The following is a 14,270-nucleotide window of genomic DNA, read 5'->3' on the forward strand; positions in this document are numbered from 1 at the left end:
CGGGGCTGGTCGGGGACTACTTCTTCGGTATTGGCGGGGGGTAAAGGCATGTCAGCTCCCTCCTGGTCCCCACCGTGAGCTTGGTCAGTTACATTAGAACCCACTAGGGCCTCTGTGGTCGGGGTAACCTGGTCGTTAAGGTCAGACATAATTTTACTTTCTACTTTTACCGCGTTTACCGTTTGTAGAAGGCTAGGTAGTTGACTGACAGCGTAATCCTCTAAGTACTGAGGTGTCTGTCGTCTGCGCCGCGGGCGTTCTACGTTAGGAGGACCGTTTCGTGGAGTGTTCATCATAGGCCATTTCAATATTAATAACACTATATTAATATTACACTAGTTACCATCCGGCTCGAAGGACCAATTGTAACTGAGGGGTACAATTCCCTGACTGTATTGATAAGTATGGTATCATTAAACCACTACCGCTTTATGTACTTTAACTACTGGCCACACAGTACATGATATAGATATGATGAACACTTTCCCACCATGAAACCAAGTCCACACAAATGTATAAATCGAATATTTTATATAGCAAAGGGTATATACAACGTTCACTTAATGACATTTATGATTTGAATGCACTTGTAAGGCAAATAAGTATTCGTAGGCAAATCAACATTGAATGTCCAATCTCTGGTTACGCAGGAAGCAAGTATACAACCTGGTTCTTTAGGGAACTATAGCGATGGTACTTAAATGATTATAGCTGGATACACTAAAGGGGGTCCCGCTGGTTGTAAGTCAGTAGGGGGGGGGGGTTAGGAGAGCCGCTGGCGATATCCCATCTGGCCAACAATTTCTTGGGAGAATTCAGAGTGCTGAACACGGTGCCCACAGAACCTTGGTCCACAGATGAATACAGCTGGGCCCTCTTGTAGACGGTAGCTGCCGGTCCACAACGAAGAGACGTGAGGCGACCTCACTCGGGGTAGAGCGCCGTCTCACCTGGACTCCTCTCGGGGGTAGTTCCAACACTTACCAGTGTTGGCTGTTATCCATGGCATAATCAAAGCACCCAAAGCAAGTAGATAATCCAAGCCGTGTAGGGCTCGCCGTCGCCCGGGTAAGGTAATCCAATGTGCAGGTCCACTCGTCCTGGCCCAGAACTCCTCGGATGAAAGCACCACACGTGGTCTGCCCAGCCTGGTTAAGACTCTAGATAACGCGAGGAAACGATGGGGGTACTGCTCACTTTATAACTCTAACCGAACGATGCACCATACATAATAGACTATTATTAACTTAATAGAAATACGTCCCACTCGACGGTATAGTGCCAAACTATGACAATTCAACTATTAATCCACACGATGTCTCAATGCCATTCTGAGGCCAAGTTGACCATACTGCACCACACGTGTATCGTGGGTGAGGCTTAACGTCTTGCCACTAGGTTGGAGGGTAAAGAACTAAGGGCTAAGGGACTAAAAGAAAGTTCTACTTTACTTGCGCCATATATATATGCGCTGTGAACACATAGTACCATTCGTATTTCGCCAGACGTATTCCTACGCGGAACCGGGCTAGTAACGACATGTTCGTCGGCACGATTGAACTTGAACCAAGGGGCTTGGCTGCTGGCGCCAAGTTCTTGTCCAATGAGAGAATGAAACTATTATGGGCTGTTAGTAGACTAAAGGGATATTCAGTGTATATGTACAAGGAATATACAAGGGATATCAAACGATATACAAATACTATTAAATATATATCCATAAATAAATATATATATTCGGTTTAATCTGATCCTTCACAACAGTAGGGATGTTTTAGTAGGGATGTTTTAGTCTGGACGTTTTAGTAGGGATGTTTTAGTAGCAATGTTTTAGTAGGGATGTTTTAGTAGGGATGTTTTAGTAGCAATGTTTTAGTCTGGAAGTTTTAGTAGGGATGTTTTAGTAGCAATGTTTTAGTCTGGACGTTTTAGTATGGATGTTTTAGTAGGGATGTTTTAGTCTGGACGTTTTAGTATGGATGTTTTAGTTGGGATGTTTTAGTCTGGACGTTTTAGTATGGATGTTTTAGTAGGGATGTTTTAGTCTGGACGTTTAGTAGCAATGTTTTAGTAGGGATGTTTTAGTCTGGACGTTTTAGTAGGGATGTTTTAGTAGCAATGTTTTAGTCTGGACGTTTTAGTATGGATGTTTTAGTAGGGATGTTTTAGTCTGGACGTTTTAGTATGGATGTTTTAGTAGGGATGTTTTAGTCTGGACGTTTTAGTATGGATGTTTTAGTAGGGATGTTTTAGTCTGGATGTTTTAGTAGGGATGTTTTAGTAGGGATGTTTTAGTCTGGACGTTTTAGTATGGATGTTTTAGTAGGGATGTTTTAGTCTGGACGTTTTAGTATGGATGTTTTAGTAGCAATGTTTTAGTCTGGACGTTTTAGTAGGGATGTTTTAGTAGGGATGTTTTAGTCTGGACGTTTTAGTAGGGATGTTTTAGTAGCAATGTTTTAGTCTGGACGTTTTAGTAGGGATGTTTTAGTAGCAATGTTTTAGTAGGGATGTTTTAGTAGCAATGTTTTAGTAGGGATGTTTTAGTAGGGATGTTTTAGTAGGGATGTTTTAGTAGGGATGTTTTAGTAGCAATGTTTTAGTCTGGACGTTTTAGTAGGGATGTTTTAGTAGCAATGTTTTAGTAGGGATGTTTTAGTAGCAATGTTTTAGTAGGGATGTTTTAGTAGGGATGTTTTAGTAGGGATGTTTTAGTCTGGACGTTTTAGTAGGGATGTTTTAGTAGCAATGTTTTAGTAGGGATGTTTTAGTAGGGATGTTTTAGTAGCAATGTTTTAGTCTGGAAGTTTTAGTAGGGATGTTTTAGTAGCAATGTTTTAGTCTGGACGTTTTAGTATGGATGTTTTAGTAGGGATGTTTTTTAGTCTGGTCGTTTTAGTATGGATGTTTTAGTAGGGATGTTTTAGTCTGGACGTTTTAGTATGGATGTTTTAGTAGGGATGTTTTAGTCTGGACGTTTTAGTATGGATGTTTTAGTAGGGATGTTTTAGTCTGGACGTTTTAGTAGCAATGTTTTAGTAGGGATGTTTTAGTCTGGACGTTTTAGTAGGGATGTTTTAGTAGCAATGTTTTAGTCTGGACGTTTTAGTATGGATGTTTTAGTAGGGATGTTTTAGTCTGGACGTTTTAGTATGGATGTTTTAGTAGGGATGTTTTAGTCTGGACGTTTTAGTATGGATGTTTTAGTAGGGATGTTTTAGTCTGGATGTTTTAGTAGCAATGTTTTAGTCTGGACGTTTTAGTAGGGATGTTTTAGTAGGGATGTTTTAGTCTGGACGTTTTAGTAGGGATGTTTTAGTAGCAATGTTTTAGTCCAGACGTTTTAGTAGTGATGTTTTAGTAGGGATGTTTTAGTAGGGATGTTTTAGTCTGGACATTTTAGTAGGGACGTTTTAGTAGTGCGTATGCACAGATCATGTAGCTACTTCTAGCGACCAACGATAATGTACTGGTAGTTAAATGAATCCCACATATCTCTGTATCTCCCCAAATTGTATGAACACATCATGTTCTAAACAAGAATAATAGTTAAAGTCTCATTTCAGTCCAACCAGGAGATTGTATAGTTGTTTGCTTACCGCCATAGTTTTTTTGAAGAGAGACACCTTTGTCTTCTGGACCTTCTCCATAATCCCCTCGAACTGCAGGAGAAAGAGTTGAGAGTAAAGACATGTTCATGAGTCACTCCGTACAATATCTATCTATTTCTATCTCTATCTCTATCTCTATCTCTATATTTATTAGGGATGTCCGATATTATCGGCCGATATTGGCATTAAAATATGATATCGGAAAATATCAGTATCGGTTTTCAATATTTTTATTTATTTATTTTCTTTACATTTCTATAACCTTTATTTACCCAGGAAAGCAAGTAAGAACAAATTCTGATTTTATTTATTGTCAAAAGTATGCATAATGTTAATTCCACAACAAGAGATATGTAATGTTAATTACCTGAAATTATTCCGTTTTTTGGGGGGGGAAACCCTGCATATATCGGTATCGGTTGATATCGGTATCGGAAATTAAGAGTTGGACAATATCGGTATATCGGTAAAAAAGCCAATATCGAGCATCTCTAATATTTATTGGTTCTGGACCACCGAGTTATGAGATACCATTAGTGGAAGCAGCATCATATCATACATAGGGTATATCATAAATACACAGTAATACAGGTGGGGTACCGTGCACGCCAAACATATAATATACTGTTCGAAAGATCTATTTGTTGCCGTTCGAACGCCACCTCACTCAACCAAACCCGTGCCTCGGTTCTCAAGTTACATGACGATATGTCACACAAGCGTCTTTTTACGTGCCACGCGTCAGATGACCACCCCGGACTCCAGACACTCCAGAACTGCCAATCATCCGCTGATGGCAAAAGTTATTGGTCAGTGTTGTAGCCAACGAGTGTAGGTTTCCAACGATACCCCACTTGGTAGGTGAAAGTTGACGAGCGAAAACGAGAAGTGAATCACACTTCAAAATGAACAGCGGTGGATGAGGAAATGGATTTTCGAGAGCTTTTCTTTTGTGTCGGTTTTACTCGGACGTAAGTCTCTCAAATAGGGGAGAACGGGGGACGTTGTCACACTTTTTACTCTAGTGTGAATTGCTCATAATCAAAACATCTTTCAATAGCTTAAGATGTTGGCTTGAAATGTGTATCCCTCTCATTTTCCAACGTATTGTAACAAAGAGTTAATCACCTATCAAAGACACTCTGACACATTGTGACAACCAACCCCATCATGGGGATGGTTGTCACACACTATGGGGTTGGTTGTCACCATGTGTTTTAAAACATTTAATGGGAAAATCTTAAAAAAAAGACAAGATTTAGATTTCAGATAATGATTGAAGAAGTGCGTCTTTAGTCGACGGCGAAAGATTGGACGGGTTTCGGCTGTCCTAACTGGGGTGGGTAGTTCATTCCACCATTGTGGGGCAAGGACTGAGAATAGACAAGAAGGCAGAACTCAATTTGAATGTTTAATTGCGTTGACAAGTTGACAAATACATAACTTAGTGCATCTTAATGAACATAAACAGAAAACACATCTTTATGCCATCCTATATAACAAAATAAGAACACAATAAATCGGCCTAACAATAATAGCCTACACAACATGTGACAACCAACCCCAAAACAAATGTGACGACCAACCCCAACTGGAATGTCTTGATAGCATCAAGGCTAACAGCCATCTAACAACTAGTTAGCTAGCTAACAACAATCTAAACTATAGCTATCCCTTCACACTTTTTAAGGGTAATAATTGTTTCATTATAAACCAATTGTGTAAAAGCCTAGAAGAAAAATACTGAGGAGCGGAATATTTACAAATGGACATGAAAAACACAAAAAGTCCTCTCACCTCAAATTCAGTTGTTTCACTCCAAATATGACAATGTAGGTGAACCCAATTCTGGACATTTAAATACCAAAGTATGGGAGACTGGATCCTCTGGTGGTGAAATATAATGAATGTGACAACCTACCCGTGTGACAACGTCCCCCGTTCTCCCTTACCGGATTTCAATCAAATTTGGACCTGTATCCTACTACATAAGACTTCAGGCTATTGAACCACAGTGTTTTACAGCTTATACATCTATGCTGGAATATTGGCATATGGAATCTTGCAACCGCTACAGAAAAATGTGAGTACACAAGTTCAAGTTCAACTCAAGTTCCGACCTCTGTTACTCTATTTAATTAGCACTAAAAGTGATTTTCCTTTTTTGCATTAGTAACTTCAGAATGTTATCTTTCAAAATAGACCAGGCTCATGCATGTGGTATAAGTATAAAGTATAAAGCTAAGCTTTGCAAAAGAAAATGCAGTCGTCAAGTTCAAGTAAAATAAATTGCCACTTTTTTCTGGGTGCCTGTTAACAGGTTAAAAGATACAATGTAGGCTATCATAATGTAACACCCCAGTCAAGGACCACCATTGACTTCAAATCTGGATATTAATAGGAAAACACACATGTAGGTATTATTGTCCATGTAATGATTGTACCATAGCCTTCTGCTTTATTCAAATGTCCACATTTCCCGGGAATTGTCCATGTTTTCCTATGTTTACCCTTAACTTAATACATATCCAACCTGGTCCATGTAGTAAAACAGCAGTACCTTTTTCCTCTGAACTTTCTGCCGCTCACTGAATGTCTCCATCCTCATCACCTCCTCGCTCAGCACTCCAGACAGCTGCACATGAAGATTCCCAATGTTTTCCATTTCTGTGGCAGAGAAGCAGCAGCTATAGTGGAGTGGCTGAGGTGAGGTGAACTTAAGTGCAAAGGTTAGATCCATGCGATAAACTGAATGAACTTACGTGCTTTTAGTTGATCAAACGACGCTCTCAAGGTGCTGATGAGGAGATATTACATATGATCAAAATGGGAAATATTGTTGACTTATCTTTGTGTGAATGACATGAAGCCATGGGCCAAGGACTAAAACATTCTAAAATAAAAAACAAAACATTCATTCACCGAGAGCTCTGGAGTCGAAGGCTCTCTGGGAGATAAGAGTGGCGAGCGGCGTCCCACAACCCCAATCCCTAGTCCCCCCCCCCCCCCCTTCCTCTGCATTGGCGCTGCACTGTCGGCTGCCTCGTGTGAGGGAGACCTCCCCCACCCAGGACTTGGCTTGTGCACTCCCCCCCACCTCCCCCCCCCTCCCACTCCCCCCCCCCCCCCCCCCCCCCTACAGCCCTGTAACAACCCCAACCCACTCCCCCCTCCTTCCGTAAATGGCGCTGCCTATGACGGCTGCCAGTCTGTTTGCGGTGGTGAATATGCATATGTTTGTCTCAAGGCTCTGTACCATTATTACTATCTAAAATGTAATAATTGTGGAATATTACTGTAATGAGCTGTATGTGTATGATCCAAGCGTCCTATGATCCTCATAGGAGCATAACAGAAAAAAGCATTCCATGTGAAGGTATTCTGTATCTTTGCATGTCAACTAATAAAGAAACTTGAACTTGAACTTGAGTGGTCCTCCACCTTTTTTCAGGGTTAAGAAGCCCCCAAATGTAACTTTGTGGACACCCATTTCACAAGGGCACCCTCATTAAGCAGATTTGTTAGATGTGATTTAGTCCAGAATTCTGTAACAATCTATAGGTCTACTGTCATCCCCACCTGTCTGAAGAAGTCCACCATTATCCCTGTACCCAAAAAATCCAAGCACGCTTGCCTCAACGACTACCGCCCTGTAGCTCTCACCTCCATAGCCGTGAAGTGCTTTGAGAAGTTAGTGAAGGGCTACATCTGCTCCTCCCTCCCCATCAACATGGACCCCCTGCAATTTGCATATCGCCCCAACAGGTCCACGGAGGACACCATAGCCCATGTGCTGCACACAGCAGCATCACAGGCAGGGGAACTATGTGAGAATGCTATTCATCGACTACAGCTCAGCATTCAATACCATAGTCCCCCCCAAACTCATAGCCAAGCTCAGGGACCTGGGCTTGAACTATGACCTCTGTCAGTGGGTCTTGGACTTCCTGACAGGCAGACCCCAGGTGGTGAGAGCAGGCAACTGCACCTCCTCATCCATCACTCTCAACATAGGGGTCCCCCAGGGCTGTGTCCTGAGTCCCTCCTCTACTCCCTGTACACACATGACTGTGTGGCACAGCGGAACAACAACACAATCATCAAATTTGCTGACGACACAGTAGTGGTGGGCCTGATCTCTGCAAACGACGAGAGGGCCTACCTGGAGGAGGTTAAGGTTCTAGCGGGATGGTGAACGTCAGCAAAACAAAGGAGATGATTGTGGACTTTAGGAGGTCGGGGGTCAGGGACTACAGCCCCCTCAGCATCGACGGGGCACCGGTTGAGAGAGTGAACAGTTTTAAGTACGTCGGAGTCCACATATCCGAGGACTTGACATGGACCACACACATTGACAGTGTTATCAAGAAGGCACGACAACGCCTCTACTTCCTTAGGCGCTTAAGGAAGTTCAACGTGAGTCAGAAGATCCTTAAGAACTTCTACTCATGCACAATAGAGAGCATCCTGACTGGAAATATCACCTCCTGGTTTGGGAATAGCACTGCACAAGACCGCAGCAGACTACAGAGAGTGGCCCGTTCTGCCGAACACACAATTGGAGGGGGGCTTCCCACTCTCCAAGGCATTTACAACAAGCATGGGCAAGGCTAAGTGAATAATCAAAGACTCCAGCCACCCAAACAACTGCCTCTTTGAACTGCTACGGTCAGGCAAGCGATACCGGAGTCTCATGGCAAGCACAGAGAGACTCAGAAGGAGCTTCTATCCCCAGGCCATCAGGATGCTCAATGAACAATGAACAATAACAGACCATCAACACACCCACAGCACACACACACTCACTTTAAATAAACAACACACTGTAGCACCCACTTTACCACACTTTACACTTTTACACTTTACACTTTATATTTATATTATTGGTAAGAGAATTGCACATCTCTTCCTTAGGATATTGCACCTCACCACCACAAGGTGGCACCACAAGCTAAGCTATACCTCACAATTTTTGTACCAGATGTACATACTGTATATAGAGGTATACTGAACAATTGTTGTTTACACTTGTGTTTACTTGACTTCTTGATTTTTTAATTTTTTTTTTTTTTTTTACTTATTATACTTATTTATACTATCTTATTATTATCTAGCACACTCTCAGGAGCGAAACAGAAACATTTCATGCAAAGTATTCTGTATTTCTGTATGACAAATAATAAAGAAACTTGAACTTGAACTTGTAGGTGGGGAGAGAGAAACCTATGGTCAGAATAGTCCTTCTAATACATTTTCTCATTGGGGTCTAACTTCTAATGAATAGTGAACATAAACTAGGGCTGTCAAGCGATACAAAATAAATCAAATGAATTATATGCTTTCTGATCATTTAATCTAAATTAATCACATTCATAGATAACCTCTGATACAGGCCTAGCCTGACACGTCACACCCATGGAACGTACGCAAGCTAGCTCTCCATTCGCTCTGAAAAGTGGACACCCAATTTGACCGGCTGCCCGATATGACCAGGGTCCTTTTTTTAGTTGGCTCGTTCACGTTGTACGTCATCATGCTGTACATGGCTTCGCGTCGATAGCATCAATTATGTACAATGTGTACATATTACAAATAGGTACATATTACATATTCAAACAATGTAAACTATTTATGTTTTCAGCTCATGCAGAACATTGTATACATCATGACAGCCCAAGTCTTATGTACAATGTGTACAATTGTGATGGGTGACAAAGAAATCCCTTAGCTACAGTCAACCTCATGTTATTATTACTAATACCATGACATGTCATATTAGTGGGAAGAACCTGAGGGTTAAATAGTCAGGCACCAATCTATTAATTTCTCCAACTATGAAGGGTGTGGCATTACAGGAGAAGAATGGAGCAGGTGAGGAGGGGCGAACAGTTGAACTCTGTTGGAGGGCTGCTGTCCATGGCGCTGAACATGCTGGTCATTGTACATAAGACTTGGGCTGTCATGAGATATTACATGTTCTGCATGAGCTGAAAACGTAATTAGTTTACATTGTTTGAATATGTAATATATGTACCTATTTGTAATACGTACACATTGTACATAATTGATGCGATCGCCGTGAAACCACGTACAGCGTGATGACGTACAGCGTGATGACGTACAGCGTGATGACGTACAGAAATTGACAACTGAAATTGGTCATATTGATCATATTGGGCAGCCGGTCAAATTGGGAAGCCACAGGCACATTGAGAAATAAACAAATAACTTGCTGGGAAATGGTCATCAATAAAGTCAATTAGAATTTCTTTCTAACCTCAAGGGCAACGACACAGCCGGCAGTTATCATAATCCTGTCCGGCAATGTATGTATGATATTAAAACAAGGCGGACATCATTGGCATCCTAAACATTGTCCCGAATAGGCAACATGTTTCTATATTCAGATAAATACAGTATATAATCGAAATAAAAGTCATGTGTTTACCTGATCTCTGTGAGTCCGCTGACTTTTTGAGCTATAGCCACCAGGTCCCTCCCATACCTTTCCTCTGCCAGGGCTCTGGGTACATCATGGACAGAAACAACAAAGATTCAGAGTCAGACATTAGTAGTTTCAGATATTCCCTCGCTCACATTGGAAGGCATTATGAACTTTCATGTAAATAAATCATGAAATAAAGGCACACTGGGATTTCCAAAAAGCTATACAGTCTATATCCATTTTGGATAGAACATTGTTACATCATGGTCATATTTCATATTTACGAAGGCAGCCTGGAGAGGATTATGTCAGAGATACTTATACTGGAATGTTGCATCGTAGAGACGTTACGTCGAGCGGGTTTGTTGGTCTGTTGTCTGTTGCCATATTTCGATGAAACAATGTCTGGCTTTTCATAATCTATGTGTCTTATTGAAAAACCCAGAATATGAATTGGTAAAATGTTACTTTACTGTGGTTGTATTTCAGCGTATGCACCTGTGTAACAAGCTGATTTAGTCAAAAACATGTTTTCAGCAGAGCATAATGGCTGGATTGATATTAGGGGTAGATGAATCACAAAGGTTAGATTAGATAATTAGTTAGAGAACTGTCATTCTTCTCATTCCAGCAGTTCCAACACACAAAATATATCCCCGGATCAGTGTCACTTATATACTGATAGACCAGGTCACATAGGCCTATAGCTTTTTGGAATGAATCCCTTCATATCTCTTTTAACCAACATGCCTCATCTTTAGCAGTTCCTCCACATATTTGCACATGTGCCTTCCATCATGTAGTCTTTGTACCAAAGCCTTGTATCCTGCATGATTAGTGAAAGCAGTTCCCTGTGAAAGAGAGAAGAAAACAACACCCTGTAGAGAAAGATTGTAACCAACAACATTGCCCAAAATAACTATTACAACATGTGATTGATTCTAGTCTAAAACATACTAGTTTTCACATTCCATAACACATACAATCAAGAGTCAAAATGCAGAACTTGCTTTCTGGATGTTGCCATAGTAACGTGGGCACGACATGATATGGCAACATAACCCTAGTATTCTCAGGATAAGTGACGCATTTCCGACCAATATGGCACAATACCAGTAATGCAGCTCATTGGCCACAGTTATAATTTTAATGATGATCACTTGTTTTGATTACAATCACCTGTTGTTTGCTTACCAAGATGTCTGCTAGTAGGGTGTTATAATCAAACACTATGAATAAAGTAATAGCTTTAAATACATTTTAAGCAATGTATGTATGTAATGAGAATTTCTAGTCTCATTTGCTTTGCCTCTAGCAGCTACCATAACAGGTCCACAAGATGGCAACTTTTAAAAACTCCCAGAATCTGAACTATAGGAAAGACTCACTTCACACCTTGGGCATGGAATGGGCTACAAGACAATATCCACTTAGATACCCTGGTCTCTCTTGGTGAATTTAAATCTCTGTTACATAACTTCTTACGAGAAGAATGTCACTGCTTTCTGTATACCGGGTCCCCACTGCAAAATTACTTTTGTGTTTTCTGTTTTTGTGTTTTATGTGATTTATTGTATATTGTATAAATGCACCTTTATTGTGTTCTTGTGTGATGTATTGCACATTTTATTGCTGTGTGATGTATTGCACATTTTATTGCTGTTATCTTGACCAGGTCTCCCTTGCAAAAGAGATCTTGTATCTCAATGGGACTTCCTGGTTAAATAAAGGTTAAATATTTTTTTTTTAAATACCTTTTTCAAAACTGACATACTGGCATAGCCCTGTGTACTTCAGGTGTACACTCTCATATGTAGACATTTTCAAACAAGGTCTATCCAAGAATTGACACAAATGATAAATAGAAATTTGAATGAAAATGTTACAATGGCTACTGTCCATTGAAAGTTGTAGACGGTTTCACTGGAATTCTGTTGCTAGGGAACAGTTTGGACCCAAGTGTATTTCCTGTCAACTGTTGCATTAAGAAACATTGCAACAGGAAGTTAAATTGGATCCTTTTAGAATGTTACTGTCACTTTGAAAGCATATATAGAATTCTCAAGATAGAATTCTGAGAAAAGAAATCCAAAACACGTGGTAATATTGACATACTCAAATTTTCTTCACTTGATATATAGTATTTTGAAACCCTTCATATCCTCATTCTCATTCTCATTCTCATGTGTGAAGAAGAGCGTAAACAATGCCGGAGATGCAAAGACGGTCAGCCAGATATAAGTAAAAGCGGTGTAGAAGGGAGGACCCACAACACAACCTAAAGAAATTATCTTTATCTGCTGGAGTGAATAGATCATCTAAACATTTCAATGTAAACATCCCAGTGCAATCAAACAGCTCATATGTGTCAGGTATGTGTGATATACCTCGTTGTGTCTTACCAGTCAATTTGACCAATACTTTTCATATCCACATCCTCTGTAATAGCGTGTGTTCGATTGACTGCGAGCTACTGATCATGATATCTGTAGGCCTACTTTTCACTTTCCAACCAAAACAATGGATCATGAAAGCAGCAGGCAAAAAAATAAGACTTAAAAAAAAACGTTTATTTAAAAAAGGTCTTTTAAAAAAGGGGTGCAGATACAGTAGATGCATTTCATCAAATAATAATTTCTTCATTTCATAAAAATGTCACAAGAAATTATAACATAAAATCATATTGCTACACTCCAGTAAGTACCAACCACCCATCACCCCTGGTCCTCAATTCCATTACACCCCCCAGGCTTACATAAATAACATCAAAGGAAAAAGAAAAGAAACGAAAAAAGTTGAGAAAAATAAGACTTACCCAAAAAGCATCTTTGAACAACAAGGGTGACATGTTTTGCTGGTTACTTCCTTAGAATGTCACACAATTTGCTTCTTCTGTCTTCAACCACATTCCTGTCAACAATAGGAAAGGAGTGAAGTTCAGAGATGACTAGCCAAGTTAACTTCTAGTTGAATACTGTGAGTAGTAGGCTACTCCTCAACTGTCAAATAGACTCATGTTGAGGATAAGGAAGAACTGTTTAGTCCATGATGTCACTGACCACAATCAGTTCAGCCCTCCTTATTGATGTAGAGTCTAGAGTTTATCAGGGAGGGGGTGATATAATCATTAAATCATTTCAGAGCGCTTTTAGACCAGACCTTCAGGCTTATCTGTCATTCAAATTATAAACAGAGGTTTGTCTACCTATTCTATAATTTGAATGACAGATAAGCCTGAAGGACTGGTCTAAAAGCGCTCTGAAAGGATGTAATGATTATATCAATCACACCTACCCCCTGATAAAGCATGACACGACCGAAGGAAAACAGCGATGGGAGTGACACCCCTGCGGGCCACCCCATCTCCCGCGGTCCCGGGGACCTCGCCACCACGAGGAAACCAGCAAACTCCACACTCCCACCCCCAAAACGCCACGGATGAATGACACCATTGGTTTACGATGAAATTACCTACCTGGGTTCCATCCTAGAGGCAAATATTTCATGTGACAAAATGGCAACCATACCTTGAAGACTCTAACAGGAACACTCATTCAAAGCACCTCAAAGGCCCTTAAAACAAGGCTACAAACATCACAAAACAAACTGGTCAGACTACTGCTTGACCTGACTCACAAAACCCACATTACTCATACACATTTTGACAACCTAGGATGGCTTAGAGTAGACGACAAAGTACAGCAACTTGCAATGGGCCTGGTCTACAAGATACACTACACCACAAGGATACCCATGTACCTGTCGAAATACTTCCCAAAGGTCAGTAGATTCCACGCACACAACACCAGAGGGAGTTCCACACATCATGTTCAACCCAGATTCGGCTCAAACAAGGGACTAAACACGTTTCGCAATTATGCAACAATAATGTGGAACGCCCTACCCACAACCGTGAAGGAACGTGAATCCCTACCCTCCTTCAAAACCGCACCTACGGGTGGCTGCAATTCGAAACTGGCCCCTGTAAATGTCCAAATCCCCCCCCCCCCCCACCAATGTACAGTTTCTTCCCCTTCGGATGTATATATTTTTTATGATCTCTTTTTACTACACAGTTCTGTATATCTGTTTGTCCTGTATGTCATAAATGTCATGATGAATTGAAAATGGGGGACCCCGATGTAAACAAGACGACATTTGGATTACATATTGCACCTTTAGTTATTCCAGATTACGGTATACTCCTGTTGTAA

The 14,270-nt window shown here is 40.7% G+C and overlaps 1 protein-coding gene across 1 annotated transcript in view; it reads right to left on the reverse strand.

Annotated features, from left to right (window-relative positions):
* LOC311223481 (proline-serine-threonine phosphatase-interacting protein 1-like) overlaps positions 1 to 12,917 on the reverse strand; it is an 80,445-nt gene extending 67,528 nt beyond the window's left edge. The window contains exons 1-6 of the mRNA XM_084308267.1: positions 12,872 to 12,917; positions 10,807 to 10,907; positions 10,060 to 10,134; positions 6,374 to 6,408; positions 6,172 to 6,278; positions 3,600 to 3,662 (exon numbers count right to left, since the gene is read on the reverse strand). Coding sequence (XP_084164393.1) covers positions 3,600 to 3,662; positions 6,172 to 6,278; positions 6,374 to 6,408; positions 10,060 to 10,134; positions 10,807 to 10,907; positions 12,872 to 12,904 — 414 coding nt within the window. The 5' untranslated portion in view covers positions 12,905 to 12,917. The remainder of the gene's footprint in view (positions 1 to 3,599; positions 3,663 to 6,171; positions 6,279 to 6,373; positions 6,409 to 10,059; positions 10,135 to 10,806; positions 10,908 to 12,871) is intronic.
* Between the last annotated feature and the right edge of the window lie 1,353 nt (positions 12,918 to 14,270).

This window comes from Notolepis coatsorum (assembly GCF_963971535.1).
Source record: "Notolepis coatsorum genome assembly, chromosome: 2".
NCBI classification, from domain to species: Eukaryota; Metazoa; Chordata; class Actinopteri; order Aulopiformes; family Paralepididae; genus Notolepis; species Notolepis coatsorum.